This window comes from Pomacea canaliculata, linkage group LG12, assembly GCF_003073045.1.
Source record: "Pomacea canaliculata isolate SZHN2017 linkage group LG12, ASM307304v1, whole genome shotgun sequence".
NCBI classification, from domain to species: domain Eukaryota; kingdom Metazoa; phylum Mollusca; class Gastropoda; order Architaenioglossa; family Ampullariidae; genus Pomacea; species Pomacea canaliculata.
The window spans coordinates 5,326,097-5,339,681 of NC_037601.1; the positions used below are offsets into that span (position 1 = coordinate 5,326,097).

The 13,585-nt window shown below is 37.6% G+C and overlaps 2 protein-coding genes across 4 annotated transcripts in view; one reads left to right on the plus strand and one right to left on the minus strand.

Annotated features, from left to right (window-relative positions):
• The window catches only part of LOC112576504 (probable tubulin polyglutamylase TTLL9), a 15,231-nt gene extending 14,073 nt beyond the window's left edge, over positions 1-1,158 (minus strand). The window contains exon 1 of the mRNA XM_025258997.1: positions 969-1,158. The gene's annotated coding sequence lies outside the window, so the exon portion shown is untranslated. The remainder of the gene's footprint in view (positions 1-968) is intronic.
• LOC112576502 (N-acetylgalactosamine-6-sulfatase-like) overlaps positions 1-13,132 on the plus strand; it is a 14,003-nt gene extending 871 nt beyond the window's left edge. Inside the window, exons 1-13 of one of the 3 annotated variants that reach the window (XM_025258991.1) lie at positions 1,245-1,402; positions 2,399-2,522; positions 2,865-2,939; positions 3,326-3,428; positions 3,717-3,860; positions 4,224-4,290; positions 4,861-4,988; positions 5,914-6,050; positions 9,370-9,473; positions 10,169-10,305; positions 10,773-10,875; positions 11,580-11,701; positions 11,937-13,132. In XM_025258991.1, the coding sequence (XP_025114776.1) occupies positions 1,259-1,402; positions 2,399-2,522; positions 2,865-2,939; positions 3,326-3,428; positions 3,717-3,860; positions 4,224-4,290; positions 4,861-4,988; positions 5,914-6,050; positions 9,370-9,473; positions 10,169-10,305; positions 10,773-10,875; positions 11,580-11,701; positions 11,937-12,141 (1,593 nt within the window). In that variant the 5' untranslated portion in view covers positions 1,245-1,258 and the 3' untranslated portion in view covers positions 12,142-13,132. Of the gene's footprint in view, positions 1-1,244; positions 1,403-2,398; positions 2,523-2,864; positions 2,940-3,325; positions 3,429-3,716; positions 3,861-4,223; positions 4,291-4,860; positions 4,989-5,913; positions 6,051-9,369; positions 9,474-10,168; positions 10,306-10,772; positions 10,876-11,212; positions 11,555-11,579; positions 11,702-11,936 lie in introns of those variants that run through there. The other 2 variants (XM_025258992.1, XM_025258994.1) reach the window with 2 other exon arrangements.
• Positions 13,133-13,585: the final 453 nt, after the last annotated feature.

The window sequence follows — 13,585 nt, forward strand, 5'->3', positions numbered from 1 at the left end:
GATATCTGAAAACAATTGACCAAGTCCATTGAACTGTAGCCCTCAGAAGTCAACAACCATTGATCACAGAGTTATAGTCACTATTCAAATTATTTGTCTGCAGACACGCAAGCTCAAAATGAAACTGTAGAAGACAGAGAGGGTCGCGAGCAGAGTATTATATACAATATGTCTCTCCACAATCAAAGATACTAACCACAATTGCATTCAGTATATTTGCCACAATGTTGAATTATCTTGAAAGCGATAAAGAGAGGTCCGCAGACCAACAAAAGGTGTTCGAAATTTTTATCGAGTTCGGGTCAACGACTGATCATAGACGTCTATACAAGTTTGTGACCTGATAACACTGGTGTCACATTGCGCTTCAGCCTATACTTTCTGATGGCACGCTTTCAAATTTAAACTTGGAACAATCTTCAGATATCCGTATTTTTTTAAATAAAAAAGTCAAGCAAATATTTGAAAATAAAACAACTCAACACTTAAAAAAAATTAAGCTGCAAACATTTGAAAAAGTGAGCTGCAAAGAACCGTGGTTTGTGAATGGATCCACATGCACACGATAAATTAACCTGCTACCTTTATGGAGTGTGGATGGAGGAGGGTCAAATGGTGTTTCTGCTTCGCTTGTGTACCAGCCTAAACACAAACCTATAGTGCGTTGTTCACATCTTACACAAATAATAGGCATACCGTTTATTGATCTTACAATATAATTTTTAATCAAAATGACTTGTAAAATCTTAAAAATTAAAAACGACAAACCCCCGAAGAAACAGCGAAAGCGTTAAAGATTGACGTGTGAAAAGCCGAAGTCGATAAAGAAGAATCAAGATTCATTTATTACGTTGTCAAAACCGGTAAAAGTAAAGGTCATATCCTAACCTTTTCAGGTCGCTGGGGAGTAAGGTGTTATAGAAACCCAACTTTTCTCGAGAGGTCTCCTCTCTCTCCCGCTGCCTTACCTTCTTCCCCAACCCTCTGTGGTATCGGTAGCCATTCCCGCCAGTTGGGTCGACTGGGGGAAGTTTGCTGCGCGTTAATCGGGAATCGAACCAGCGCTCTGTCTGTTCGGAAGCAATTGGCTATCGATCCGTTTCTCCCTAACACCGGTGTTCCCACGGAAATACACGTCCGTCGGCGTTCCCATTCCTTCCCCCCACCCTGGGTACTCCCCGTTGATAACGTACTAAGCATGCGCAGAAAGGTAGGTTTTTTTTTTTTGCTCCATGAAGTCACATGACAGTTCTGTCACATGATTTACAGTGCGAGAATAGCAGCAAACAGAAGCATGGAGGCACCTCGGTCTGTTTGGTTTAAGGTACTCCTGCTGTGCACACTAATAAAATGTGCGATTTCACAGTCAAAACCAAACTTTATCATCATGCTGATGGATGACGTAAGTAAATAATATATCTTCGAGTTTGCCGCTGCCTCCTTTTTACTTGTATTCCTTATAGTTATTTCTCGACCAAATGTATATCGTACTGTAACCGAACTGATCGATTCGCTTTCCCGCTTAGGCGAGCGCTAAATATATATATACTTTGTCCGCCCAGACTTTTTTGTTTTAAAAGTGTTTTCAGAGATATTTGCTTATTTGTCTTGTCTGAACTAGCAGACTGTTGCAACTCTCTTTATTCTTGCAGCCCATATACATGTCCACAACATCGATTGATCAGTCATTCACAAACTTCAGGAAGTCCAGAACTCATAAAGCTGCTATCGCCTCGCTTTCTCGCAAATCTGAACATGTCACACAACTTCTTCACTCTCTTCATTGGCTACCAGTTAAAGCTAGAATATATAAACTACAATTAAAGTTCTCAACTCGATCTATATGCTGTAGACTCCTCTCCTCTCTATACTTTACTGAAATCTTATTGTCTGTCCTCATTCCTTAATTCGCTCCTCATCAGATTCCCGAATTGTATTCCACCCTCCCACAAAGACAGTCACATACGGACAACGGACGTTCACCATCTGTGATTCTAATTGCAGGTGGAACTCGATCTCTTCCACATTACATTTGCCACTCGGACTATATAAGGCTACATTATTTCATTCTCTTAAAGCATATTTGTTCACTATAAGTACTATCCATGAATTATTATTGCAGTATTCTGTGTTTTGTATCATTATATAATGACTCCATCTCTACACTGTTATACAATCCCTATATATCCCTTATACTTTTATCTATTCTAGCAAGCAGTCACCATGGATCAAAAACAAATCATCAGTTTGAAGATCTAAGTGGAGGTTGTCCACTATTTGAAAATCTTGGCTTGCATTTTAATGTTTATTCAATTTGTTTGTCTGCATATAATCTTTATTCCTGGTAAATGATGATACCATCTATTTATTTAAGCTATGATCAAGTTCTTCATTACAGATGGGATGGGGTGACCTAGGCATCTATGGACAACCGAGCAAAGAAACCCCCAATTTGGACTGGATGGCATCAAAAGGCATGCTGTTACCCGACTTCTACTCAGCAAATCCTTTGTGCTCTCCATGTGAGTAGAATATGTTGTTGTAGCATTTTTTCCTAATTTATATATATTTAAAAGCTTAACAAGACTTTTATCTTACATGTACATCAGTTGATATGCATAAATGAAATTCAATACATTCTTATTGCCTCTTTTTCTGATTATAGGATATTATATAAGCAACTACTAAATAGAAAACTTGTTTTGCTGATTAAAAATGCATGAAGTCCTTACTTGATGACCTAGATGTATTAAAAACAATAAAATTAAAAGAATGTAAATATTATCTTGATTTCATCTGTTATAAAAATGGTATGCTCTTCACAAATATAAATGTTATATTCAAACCTTTTTTTATTTAAACAGCAAGAGCAGCTCTTCTATCAGGTCGCCTGCCTATAAGAAATGGTTTCTACACAACCAATGAACATGCTCGCAATGGTAAATATTAAAAGTGGCTACACACATCAAAGAGATCTGTCACAATTTTAATTTGGTACTGTCACTTTAAAATCTTCCTCCAATAATTTTTTTCTTGCTATTGAACATTTTATAATTTGCGTTTTTGATGTGAAATGTGCAAGTCTGTTTAAATTTTCATTATAGCTACTATAGTGATACATCAGACCAAAAGAAGATCAGCACCACAGACCAAGTATCCTGCTTATTTCTTTGTGCAACCATATTATAGTCAGCTTCACTCATTATTGTTATTATTATCACCTGATAAAAAAAGTTCTGGATCACTTTTCCAAGTTAAGAGAGCTTTTTTGTTTTTTTGCACTAGTCGACAAGTTATTGATTTTGGCTCTTTAAATATACTGTAGCATACACGCCACAAGACATTGTGGGTGGTATTCCAGACACAGAGATTCTTCTTCCAGAAATTCTTCAAAGGTTGGGTTACAGAAGCAAAATAATTGGTAAATGGTAAGTAAACATTGCATCACTTTGAGGAAGATCTTAAATAAGCACCAGAGAGGGAAATAATATTTGTTTATAAAAATGAGTGCTTGCCTAAAGGGACCACCTATTTTTTATTTTTAAAGGAAATGTTTATTTTTTTTTAAGAGTGTGGGTATTTTTGTTTGACTTCTGAATGTCAATGAACATGCTTTAATTATTTTGTGTATTTACATATGTACATATAAACATATTTGACATGTTAGATATTCTTTCTTGATTTGAGTCCTGTTTAGTCAGTTCTTTATGTTGAAGGCATCTTGGCCAACAGCCAAAGTATCACCCTCTAATTCACGGCTTTGATGAGTGGTTTGGTTCACCAAACTGCCATTTTGGACCATATGATAATAAAGAGACTCCAAACATTCCTGTTTATCGAGACACAGATATGATAGGAAGGTAGGGGGAAAATCGACAAAAAGCAGTGTTTTATTTAGGCATGTTTTCACCTGCACAGGTGTGTGTGTGTGTGCAAGTGTGCCTGTTCATATGCATATAGTCTTTTGCATTTATTTGCACCCTGAATATACCATATAATCATTTATTTCAAACAATACCAGAAAAAATTGTTCAGCTGAATTTATTCTGCACCTTCTAACATTGACATTGACCCCTTCCATCTTTGTCAGTAAGGTAGAAGAGAAATAAAAAACCTATATTGCAGTGTGTTCGTGTGTTCATAACCTGAAACAAGATTTAGTGAGAGCTTAAAAATAATGGTTAGTGATTTTTATCAGGATTTTATTTTATGGTTCTTTTCAGATACTTTGAAGATTTCCTTATAGATACGAAAACTGGAGAATCCAATCTGACACAGATATATATACAGGTAATACAAAAGGAAATTTTTAATTATGATAGTTTTAATGGCATTAATGGTGGCAAATATTCAAAATATGGGACATTATGTTGCAGAATGTAAAATAGTGTCATATATAGGTATGGATGAATAAATTTATGCATACAAATAATCACTTCACAGTTAATATTAACATTCTCGTACTTTTTAATTTATGTACCAAATTATTTTCCGTTCGCCTATCTCTTTGCATGTTCATTTGCTAAGTTTCATGTGCCACTCAAATAGTTATATTGTTTAGTTCCTCAAAAGTGCTATTTGTAAATTAATTCCTTTTATTAGTGTTCCTACCCTTCATGGGGGTCGCATTCCAAAAAAAAAAAGTCTCATGAAGCAAAATGGCACTTTTAATCTATGGCAATAAAAAAAATAGCCTAGGGTAAACAGTATGGGGTTTTTAAAGTTTTCATATTAACCTCTGAAGAGCTATTGGTTGTATTTTTGTCACCTATGAAAGCAGTTTCATCAGCAGCTGTAATTAGAGATGTGTTTAAGTGTTGCTGTTTAAAGTTTCCCAGTTACTTTTACTTCAACTTGCAGGAAGCCCTTTCATTTATTGATACTCAAAGCAAGAAGAACCAGTCATTTTTCCTTTACTGGGCTGTAGATGCCACACATGAGCCTGTGTATGCCTCCAAAGCTTTTCTCGGGACAAGTGCACGTGGTCTGTAAGTGGCTTATTAATACTGAAATGAATGTCAATCATAAAAAATGTGAACCCATATTATGTCAAAACAAGTGTTTCATGCATTTTTATGCAAAACTATTTAAATTGTGCAAAGTTTAATTGATTTCGTGTTTATCTTTGATTTTTTTTCAATTCATTACCTTTTCTTCATTCTTGTTTACCTTTTTCTTATTGCCCCCATCTTTTTATCTGTCAATATTTTAAAGTTAGTACATTATTCTCATTAGCCTTTTTACGCAGATCATGGTGACAGTAGATCAATGACAGTCCCCTGTAGACAGTACATGCTAAGTACATGTTTTTCAAAGATGAGCACTAAGGAAATAGTGAACTGTTTTATACAAAGCTGAAAATAGAATTTGAATATCACTCATAATAATGAGAACCATGAAAATTACAAATGCAGCATCACAGTTCTTGATCAAGCTCACATGATTCTTTTTACAAGATGGCATCTTACAATAATTACTTTAAACTTTATTCAAGGGGTGTACTCTATAAAGAACAGTGTGAAAACATATGAGTACTTTTAAAAAACAGTGCTCTAGCCCCATGTATGTTAAAAGCACTCAAAAATTCCAACATTTCTGAAATGAGGCATTATAGAGGTGTACTGGTTCAGGTGTTTGTCACTGATACAGAGAAGATCAGGCGTGTTTTGGGTTCAAATCTCATCTTGGCTCTGCATGTGGCTCTTGTTTGTGGGCCTGGCTAAAATTGCTGTAATGTAGCCTTAGTTGCTGGCTTGGTGTAAAACACTTAGTAAACAAAATTATTCCTGAAATGAAGCATAATGTTAATCACACCATGCTGAAACTTTGGAAAGAAATGATTGAGGAATGTAAATGATTGAATAATATGCAGAATTTTAAAAGTGCAAAACTTTAACGATATTTTTACGGTAGATATGGTGATGCTGTGAGAGAGCTTGACTCAGGTGTGGGACAGATTTTACAGAAGTTAAATGATATGGGAGTTGCCAACAACACGCTTGTCATTTTCTCATCTGACAATGGTGCAGCCACCTATGCACAAGAAATGGGTAAGTAGAACTGTTTTCATTGATCTACAAAACTAGATTATTATTGTAGATGTGCTTTCAGATAATCATTTACTGAAAGATAAGTTTGTCTAATTTATCCATGGTCTGGTAAGATTGATACTGCAAGTGAGAAAACTGGTTTGACACATTTTGCATTACTTTAAACATAGCTGTGGAAGTTATTGTAAGATTAAAAAAATTAAGAGAGAAGTTGCTAAAAAAATTATTGTATACAATATTGTTTATTCCTTGTTACTCCTTGAGGAGTATAGGGCCACAACAATACCTCGCCAGTGGACGTCGTTTTAGGCAGTCCAATTCAGTTGGGCTCATGTGGTTCTGTGGTTCTTTGCCTTGCTCTCTGCTGTTCTTTTCCAAGTCTGCTTTGGCCTTCCAACTCTTCTCTGTCCCTGAGGGTTCCAGTCAAGTGCCTGCCTGGCAATGGTGTCTGCTGGTTTGCACAGGGTGTGTCTTATCCAGCCCCATTTGCGCTTTTTGATGGCTAGTGACATTCTGGTTGGTTCTTTTCCACAGGCTGCTGTTGGAAATCTTTTCAGGCCATCTTATTTCCAGAATATGGCATAGGCATTGGTTGGTAAAGGTCTGGAGCTTGTTGTTGATGGTGTTTGTCACTCTCCAAGTTTCAGAACTATTCAGTAGGAATGCCTTCACACTGGTGTTGAAGATGCAGGTCTTACTTTTGAAGGATAATGTTCAGGAGTTCCAGCTGTTGAAAGCATGCCTGACCTTGTTGATGCTGCTTTTGATGTCATCATCAACTCCACTGCCCTTGTTGACAATGCTCCCCAGCTACACGAAGCGATCTGTTTCCAGGATGTTCTCTCCTAGAAGTGGGAGTTCCTGCTTGTTGTTGAATCTCGTCACTTTAGTCTTCTTTCTGTTGACCTTTAAGCCAGTCTTCTCTGCTTCCTCTGTTAGCTTACTCAGTTGACTTCACAGTTATAAATTTCCCTTGTTTCCTTGTTCCTGAGATAAAAAATATAGCTCCTGTCTATTTGTTTCTTAGGAAATGTATGAGATAGAAGACCTTAAAATGTTCATATTTTGAAGTATATGACATGAAAGGGTAGGAAAACACATGAACCGCATAAAAATAAGGAAATACAAATAATAATAATGGTTCATAGCACTTTACACAAAAAATAGCTAGGACACACAGTCTCCACAGAAACATGAAAGAGGCTTGCCTGACATGCACTTTGCCAACATGTTCTTCATAACAATTGTAATGCCACCACCAGGCAATGCAACATGAGGAAAGGAGGGAAAGACATAACCAGCAGGCCTCAGTTCAGCAATGCATGCATCATCACCATGAGCATATAGTCAGGTCTCCATCATCACTGGAATAATATCTATGGCATGATCTAAAATCAGTTCATAAATGTCATAGACTTTCTGATTACAAAGGGTGGTCTGGTGGCACAACAGTTAGCTCATGTTACCAATACAGTGAAGATAAGCTGTCCTAGGTTCAGATCTTGTCTCGAGTATGCTATTCTTTCTCTGCATGTGGCAGCTGTTTACAGGGATGGCTGCTTTGCCTTAGTTGTAGGCTTGGCATTAAACACCAATTCTGAAGACAAGACTGAATGTTGAAGTACAGAATCTTAACATGCATTGACAAACTGGTGATGATATGTCAGCATGGTTGAAATAAAGAACTATTTGTACAAAGTTAGCAAAATTGCCCCCTTCCCCCCACCCACCCCAAAAAAAAAGCCAATCCCTCCCCCTGAAGACGATGTAACTGAGTCTGTAACATACAGGAGGGAACCACAACATACCACACAAATCCTCCACTACATGCGTTGATTTCCCCTGCATAATCAGATTTTTGAGTCGTGATATTTAATACTCAGGTGCTGAAGGTGGGTAATGATCATGGGACGAAGGATTTCTGGTTGACACAGGAGCAGTTCACTCCTTGAGCAGTGTCAGTCACATGGAGCAGGTGATGTGCAGATAGACCCCCACCACTGGACACAGGTATTAATACACACACTAGCAGTGGTTCAGCAGTCAACAGAAGTTGGAGTTATCATCAGCACAAGCAAGAGGAATTGAGGATGCCACAGTAGTGGATATTCAGCGAAAGAATTCAGTCAGAGAAAACAGTCAAAAATGTCATGATGCCCCATAACCACACATCACTAAAAAATAATGTATCGGTCTAGGATTTTCAAAAGTAAATGGTGGGCATGGTCCATACTTGATTAGATTACTTCTGTATTTGGTGGTGTGTTCACATGAAGCAAAGGGGAGCACAGCCTAGTGGTTAGTGTGCTCAGCTGTGGAACAGGTTGGAGGCCTGCTTGGACTTATGACTGGATCAACTCCCTCTGCCCACTCAGCAGCTGCTTTGCAAGAATTCTATCTATTCCTCTTCGTGCATCAGGTTGCACATAAGGCCTCAGCCAGAGTCCGCTCCAAGTGACCCCATGTCCAGTCCTTTCCTTTCATCTCCCTTTCTTTCAGTAACTCCACTGTCGGGGCACCAGCTCCCTTTTTGATTTGGCTGTCGTCGTCATAAGTCCAGTCTCCTAGTGTGTTTCATTACCTATGTCATCCGGGACAAATACTCTGATGTTGGTTTCTGTATTGGGCTTTTTTTTTACATGGTGGGGTTGTTAGCCCTACCACAACCTACTTTACCTAAGGTGACGAGACGTTTCGGGAGCGAAAGCGGGACACGTGCCGAAGATGGTGTCGTCACCGAAAAAAAAACGCCGAAAAAAAGTTGGGGGGAAGGGGCGTATCAGCGTACGGTATTCAGATTTTTAAAGACAACCGGAACATTTGATGGACTTCCAGAAAGCCAGAAAGCGGGACATTGGGCGTCCCGCCCGATATTCAGGTGGGACACGAGGTCAAAAGCGGGACTGTCCCGCCTAATGCGGGACGTCTGGTCACCTTACTTTACCTCTAGGTGAGTTGTCCACCTTAGTTACCTCATACGACATGCCTGGCTGGATGGCAGGGACCCTATTCTTACAATGCTTGCTAGGCAAGCATACCCCGGGGTCCCACAGGGGTCTGCAGGAATTTGGAACCTGATTTAACAGGGTAGGTAAAGAAAGCAGAAGAAGGGAGTTGGGCTCCACGTTCCACATACTATGTCCTAAATATAGTGAACCCATTTTACTGCCTCTGTTGCCTGTAGGCTGTGGGACGCTTTATCTTCAAATAAAAATGTTGCTTGTCCCCATTTCAGGCTCTAAATACTTGTGACTTCCAGTTTTGTTCCCAAGTTTCAGTTTCACTGTATTTTGTAATTTGTTTGAATGTCTCACTTCAGGTGGTAGTAATGGTCCTTTCTTATGCGGAAAACAGACAACATTTGAAGGTGGTATGAGGGAACCCACAATTGCCTTTTGGCCAGGAAAAATTCAAGCAGGAGTGGTAATAAACTTGTTTACAGATTGCAGGAAAACTCTTGAACAAATGGCAAATTTATGCATAAGATTGTTATGTGCATATGTGTGTGTGTGTGCATGCGTGTACATGTGCATGCATGAGATACATCTTTCAATAAGTTAATTTTCACATTAAAAATGTTTTGGGATTTCATATATACAGGTATCTGTAATTTAATCTGTGGATTTTTGTATAAGTTCATACTTCTCTGTGTTTCTATCACGGGACAGTCACTCATTCATTTATTCCTTTGAGTTGTACTAGCAGACTGGTCATCTGGGGTAGAGGATATCAATAGACACAGCTGCTACTAAGGCTCGTCAGGTTTATTTGAGAGGTAGTAAGCAAGTCTTGCATGGTGTAGTCCATCCATTCCTTTGTGTTGGCCAGCCAGGTTTTATTTTTCTGTCCACCTCAGCATTGGCCTTTCACCTAGGTATCCTGGAAGACAGTTTTAGGAGTGTTGCACTGGGTCACAAAGCCAAACCAAGCAAACTTGTACCATCTTAGCATTGATGTGGCAAATATGACAGTGCTGACAGACATGTGCTTGCAATGAAGCTTTTGTGATTTGAAAATTCTTAAGGTATGTTAATAGGACAAAGTTCTTCATCTCCACTTGGCTTATTTATATGTCTCTGCCTTCAGGCATTGATTGGTTACTGCATAAACATTTGCAGGTGTCTTATCAGGTGGGCAGTTTGATGGACCTGTTTACAACTTTTGTGAATCTTGCCGGTGGTAGTATACCAGATGACCGTGTCATTGATGGCATTGACCTAACCTCCTCTTTCTTTTCAAACACTGTCCAGGAAAGGTATGTATATTTGAATATAAACTCCCTAAAAGGGTCTATTTTAATAGGTTTACCATGTGCTATGCATCATTAGCTTTTGTGGTTTTACCTACAACAGTATCAGCTAACCTAGCAGGCAGCCTCAGTTGTTTTAATGCAAGTTTATATTGTTTTGAAAAATGTGCACAGACTGCTTGTAAAGTTTGGAAATCTGTAAACTTTATGCAAATGTGCTTGGTATGTGAGGAAGGAATCTATTCTTAAAATCCAGTATACTTGGTATATTCAAGAGATAAAGCAATTTAGCACAAATTTTTATTGGATGATGGTATTTGTTGCGGTATTTGAGATTAGTTGTTGATCAGGCTGCTTAACATAAGTTATATAAGATATGAATTTGCTTTGTCAATATATAAAACAAAAGCTACATAATAAAACAAATTATTCCTTGTTAGAGTATTATATAATGTCTTTTATATTACATCCAGACCCATATTTTATTACCGTGGTAATGAGATGATGGCAGTGCGATGGGAGCAGTACAAAGCACATTACTGGACATGGACAAACAGCATCAAAGAGTTTGAAGAAGTGAGTGTGCAAGACATTAACTTCAATTCACTTCACCATGTCAAGCAACAATTTTGTCTTTGAAGACAAAAATAAAAAAATAGAAAAATAATAGTCACTACAGATACAGCATATGTACACAGGTATGTACAGGCATGTTCATGCACACCCACACATCTAACTCTCCTTCCCATCCTCTTACCCACACCAAGACAGACATCACAACTTGTTGAAAGAATGCTTCAGAGATGACAAATGACTTGCTTATGAAATATACAAAATATCCCCTTAATAGTTATTTTCTTTTCATGAATTTAATGGTTTAAGGGTTTAAACCCAAATAGTTTTTTGTCTATAGGAGGATGGAGCACACTGCCTTGTTCAGATTTCCAGTATTATTCAGCACAGACAATGAGGCACTGAAGGGTTCTGAATATTCAACCAATGGCTACATACTATATCCTTTCTTTTTTTCCCTCTCTCTCTCTCTCTCTCTCACACACACACACACAGTTTTTAAGATATTGATGGGAAGATCTGTAGGCACTGTTGGGAAATAATATTCATCAAGGTAGGTTTTTAGTTAAATGAGTGAGATCACTGTAACATCTTAAAAGCAAACTGCTCATGTTGCTTAATTCCATAAAGAATCTGATTTTTATTTTTTAATTGTGGGTTCTAATGTACTTACATATTTTAATGCTGTTTATTTTTTACCCTACAAGGGAATAAATTTTTGTCCTGGTGAGGAAATTTCTGGAGTTACCACCCATGAACAAGTGAATCACACATCAAACCCTCTTTTATTTCATCTTGGACGAGATCCCGGTGAAAAATATCCTATTGGGTGAGTGATTTGTTTGTATTTTGGGGAATATTCCTGCCTCAAATTGTGTATGTGTGTCTGTAGAAGTGCAGACTTCATGCAGCCACATGCATGTACACAAAAATCTGAATTAATGAAATTCCAAAATGAAACTTTTCATTATTGATTGCACTTATTGATTCTAAACAAAATATACTCATAAAGTGCATAGATGTGTTGCTGTATATTCACTTGATTTAGTTGATTTCTGCTTCAGACTGAATTCTGAAGAATACATAACAGTGATGCCTATAATTCAGAAGCTTGTGGACACACACAAGAATAATCTGATGCCTGGAGAACCCCAGTTAAATGTTTGTGACAGAAGTGTCATGAACTGGGCGCCACCTGGGTGTGAAAAGCTTGGAAGATGCTTACCTGTACCCAGCCCTGCACCACATAATTGTACTTGGCCACACTAATGTTGAGTGTTCCAAGTTGGCAGATTTACTTAGGGATTATATATATACACTAACGCACAAAAGGTATAAATTTATTCATATGAACTCTTGTCAATCAGATGGTTATGGGACAATCTTGTACACAGTCATGCACATGTGTGTGTGTGAGAAAGAAACTGAGTGAAAGTTTGTGTACCAGCATGCACAGACATTTATACATGCATATATTCATTTGTTATTTTTTCAGTGTTAATAATAGATAGGAATTGATTTTGAAACCAAAATTTTTACAAAATTTCAGCCTTAATTTGATGACAAAAATATAATGAAAGCAACTTTCTTAAGTTCTGTTTTTCAGACAAGGTGTTACAAATTGTGTTTCATTGACTTCAGTCTTTCAGACAACATATATTGGCATTTATCCTTCCTGAGAAAATGAACAAATCTTACTTCATTTAATGAAGTCCTTCAGTCTTTGGTATGCTAATAGCCATTTTTTCATTTCTATTCATGAATTACGCGTATTTTTATATGTCTCATCAGTGAAGCAATGTATTGAATTACAAATATACAGCAGATAAGTTTAATAAAGACATATTGTGTGTATAAATGTTCAAGTGATGTGCAATGCATGCAGCAGTATTATCAATAAGGTAGTGCTTGTATTCAGTAGATATTCTGGTCAAATTGTGTTGACTGCTATCATTTTTGTTTGTTGCCTCCTGTCTCCCACAATTTTTTGTTTCTTGCAGAAGTTTTAGTTGAGTTTCACTTTAAGTCTTCTATCATCTTTGGTCATGGTCTTACAAAGCAAATAAATGTTTAAGAAAACACTGGTACAAGTTATTATACTCTGCGGGTGATAAATTATGCACAATATTGATAGAAAGTTTTGATATTCCAGTTGGTTGCTTGGTTGTTGAGTTTTTTTTAATGCATAATCTGAGATTGAAGCAGAAAGCCTATGTGTTGATTAATATTATCATAAATGCATTAAAATGAATAATAGCTACTTTCAGTTCTGTTTTCTTGGGTGCGTGTCTCTGTACGCGGTTTACAGCTAAAGACAGTGTATATGTATGCGTGTGTGTTTATGATAAAATTGACAAATAGAAGTATACAAACAGGAAAAAAAACAAAAAACGAAAATGGTCCAAAATCATTGTTTTCATTGCCATACTTGCCTTGATATATGTCCACATAGGTTTATTTTCTGTGAAGATTGCCTTGGAAGTGAGTAAATTTTGCTGCAAGTTTTACAAGTAAACCAGGCAATACACCACCAGTTTTTTGCTCAGCCTAGGCTGGTTTGCCAAAATTCTCTGCTACCTTTTGTTATGCCCGGTGGCGCAACGGTTAGCGCCGTTCACAGTGAAGGTTGGCTTCAGCTCTCTTCGTCTTGGGCATGATGTTCATTCTCTGCATGTGGCATCTGTTTACAGGTCTGGCTGTCTTGCTGTGATAG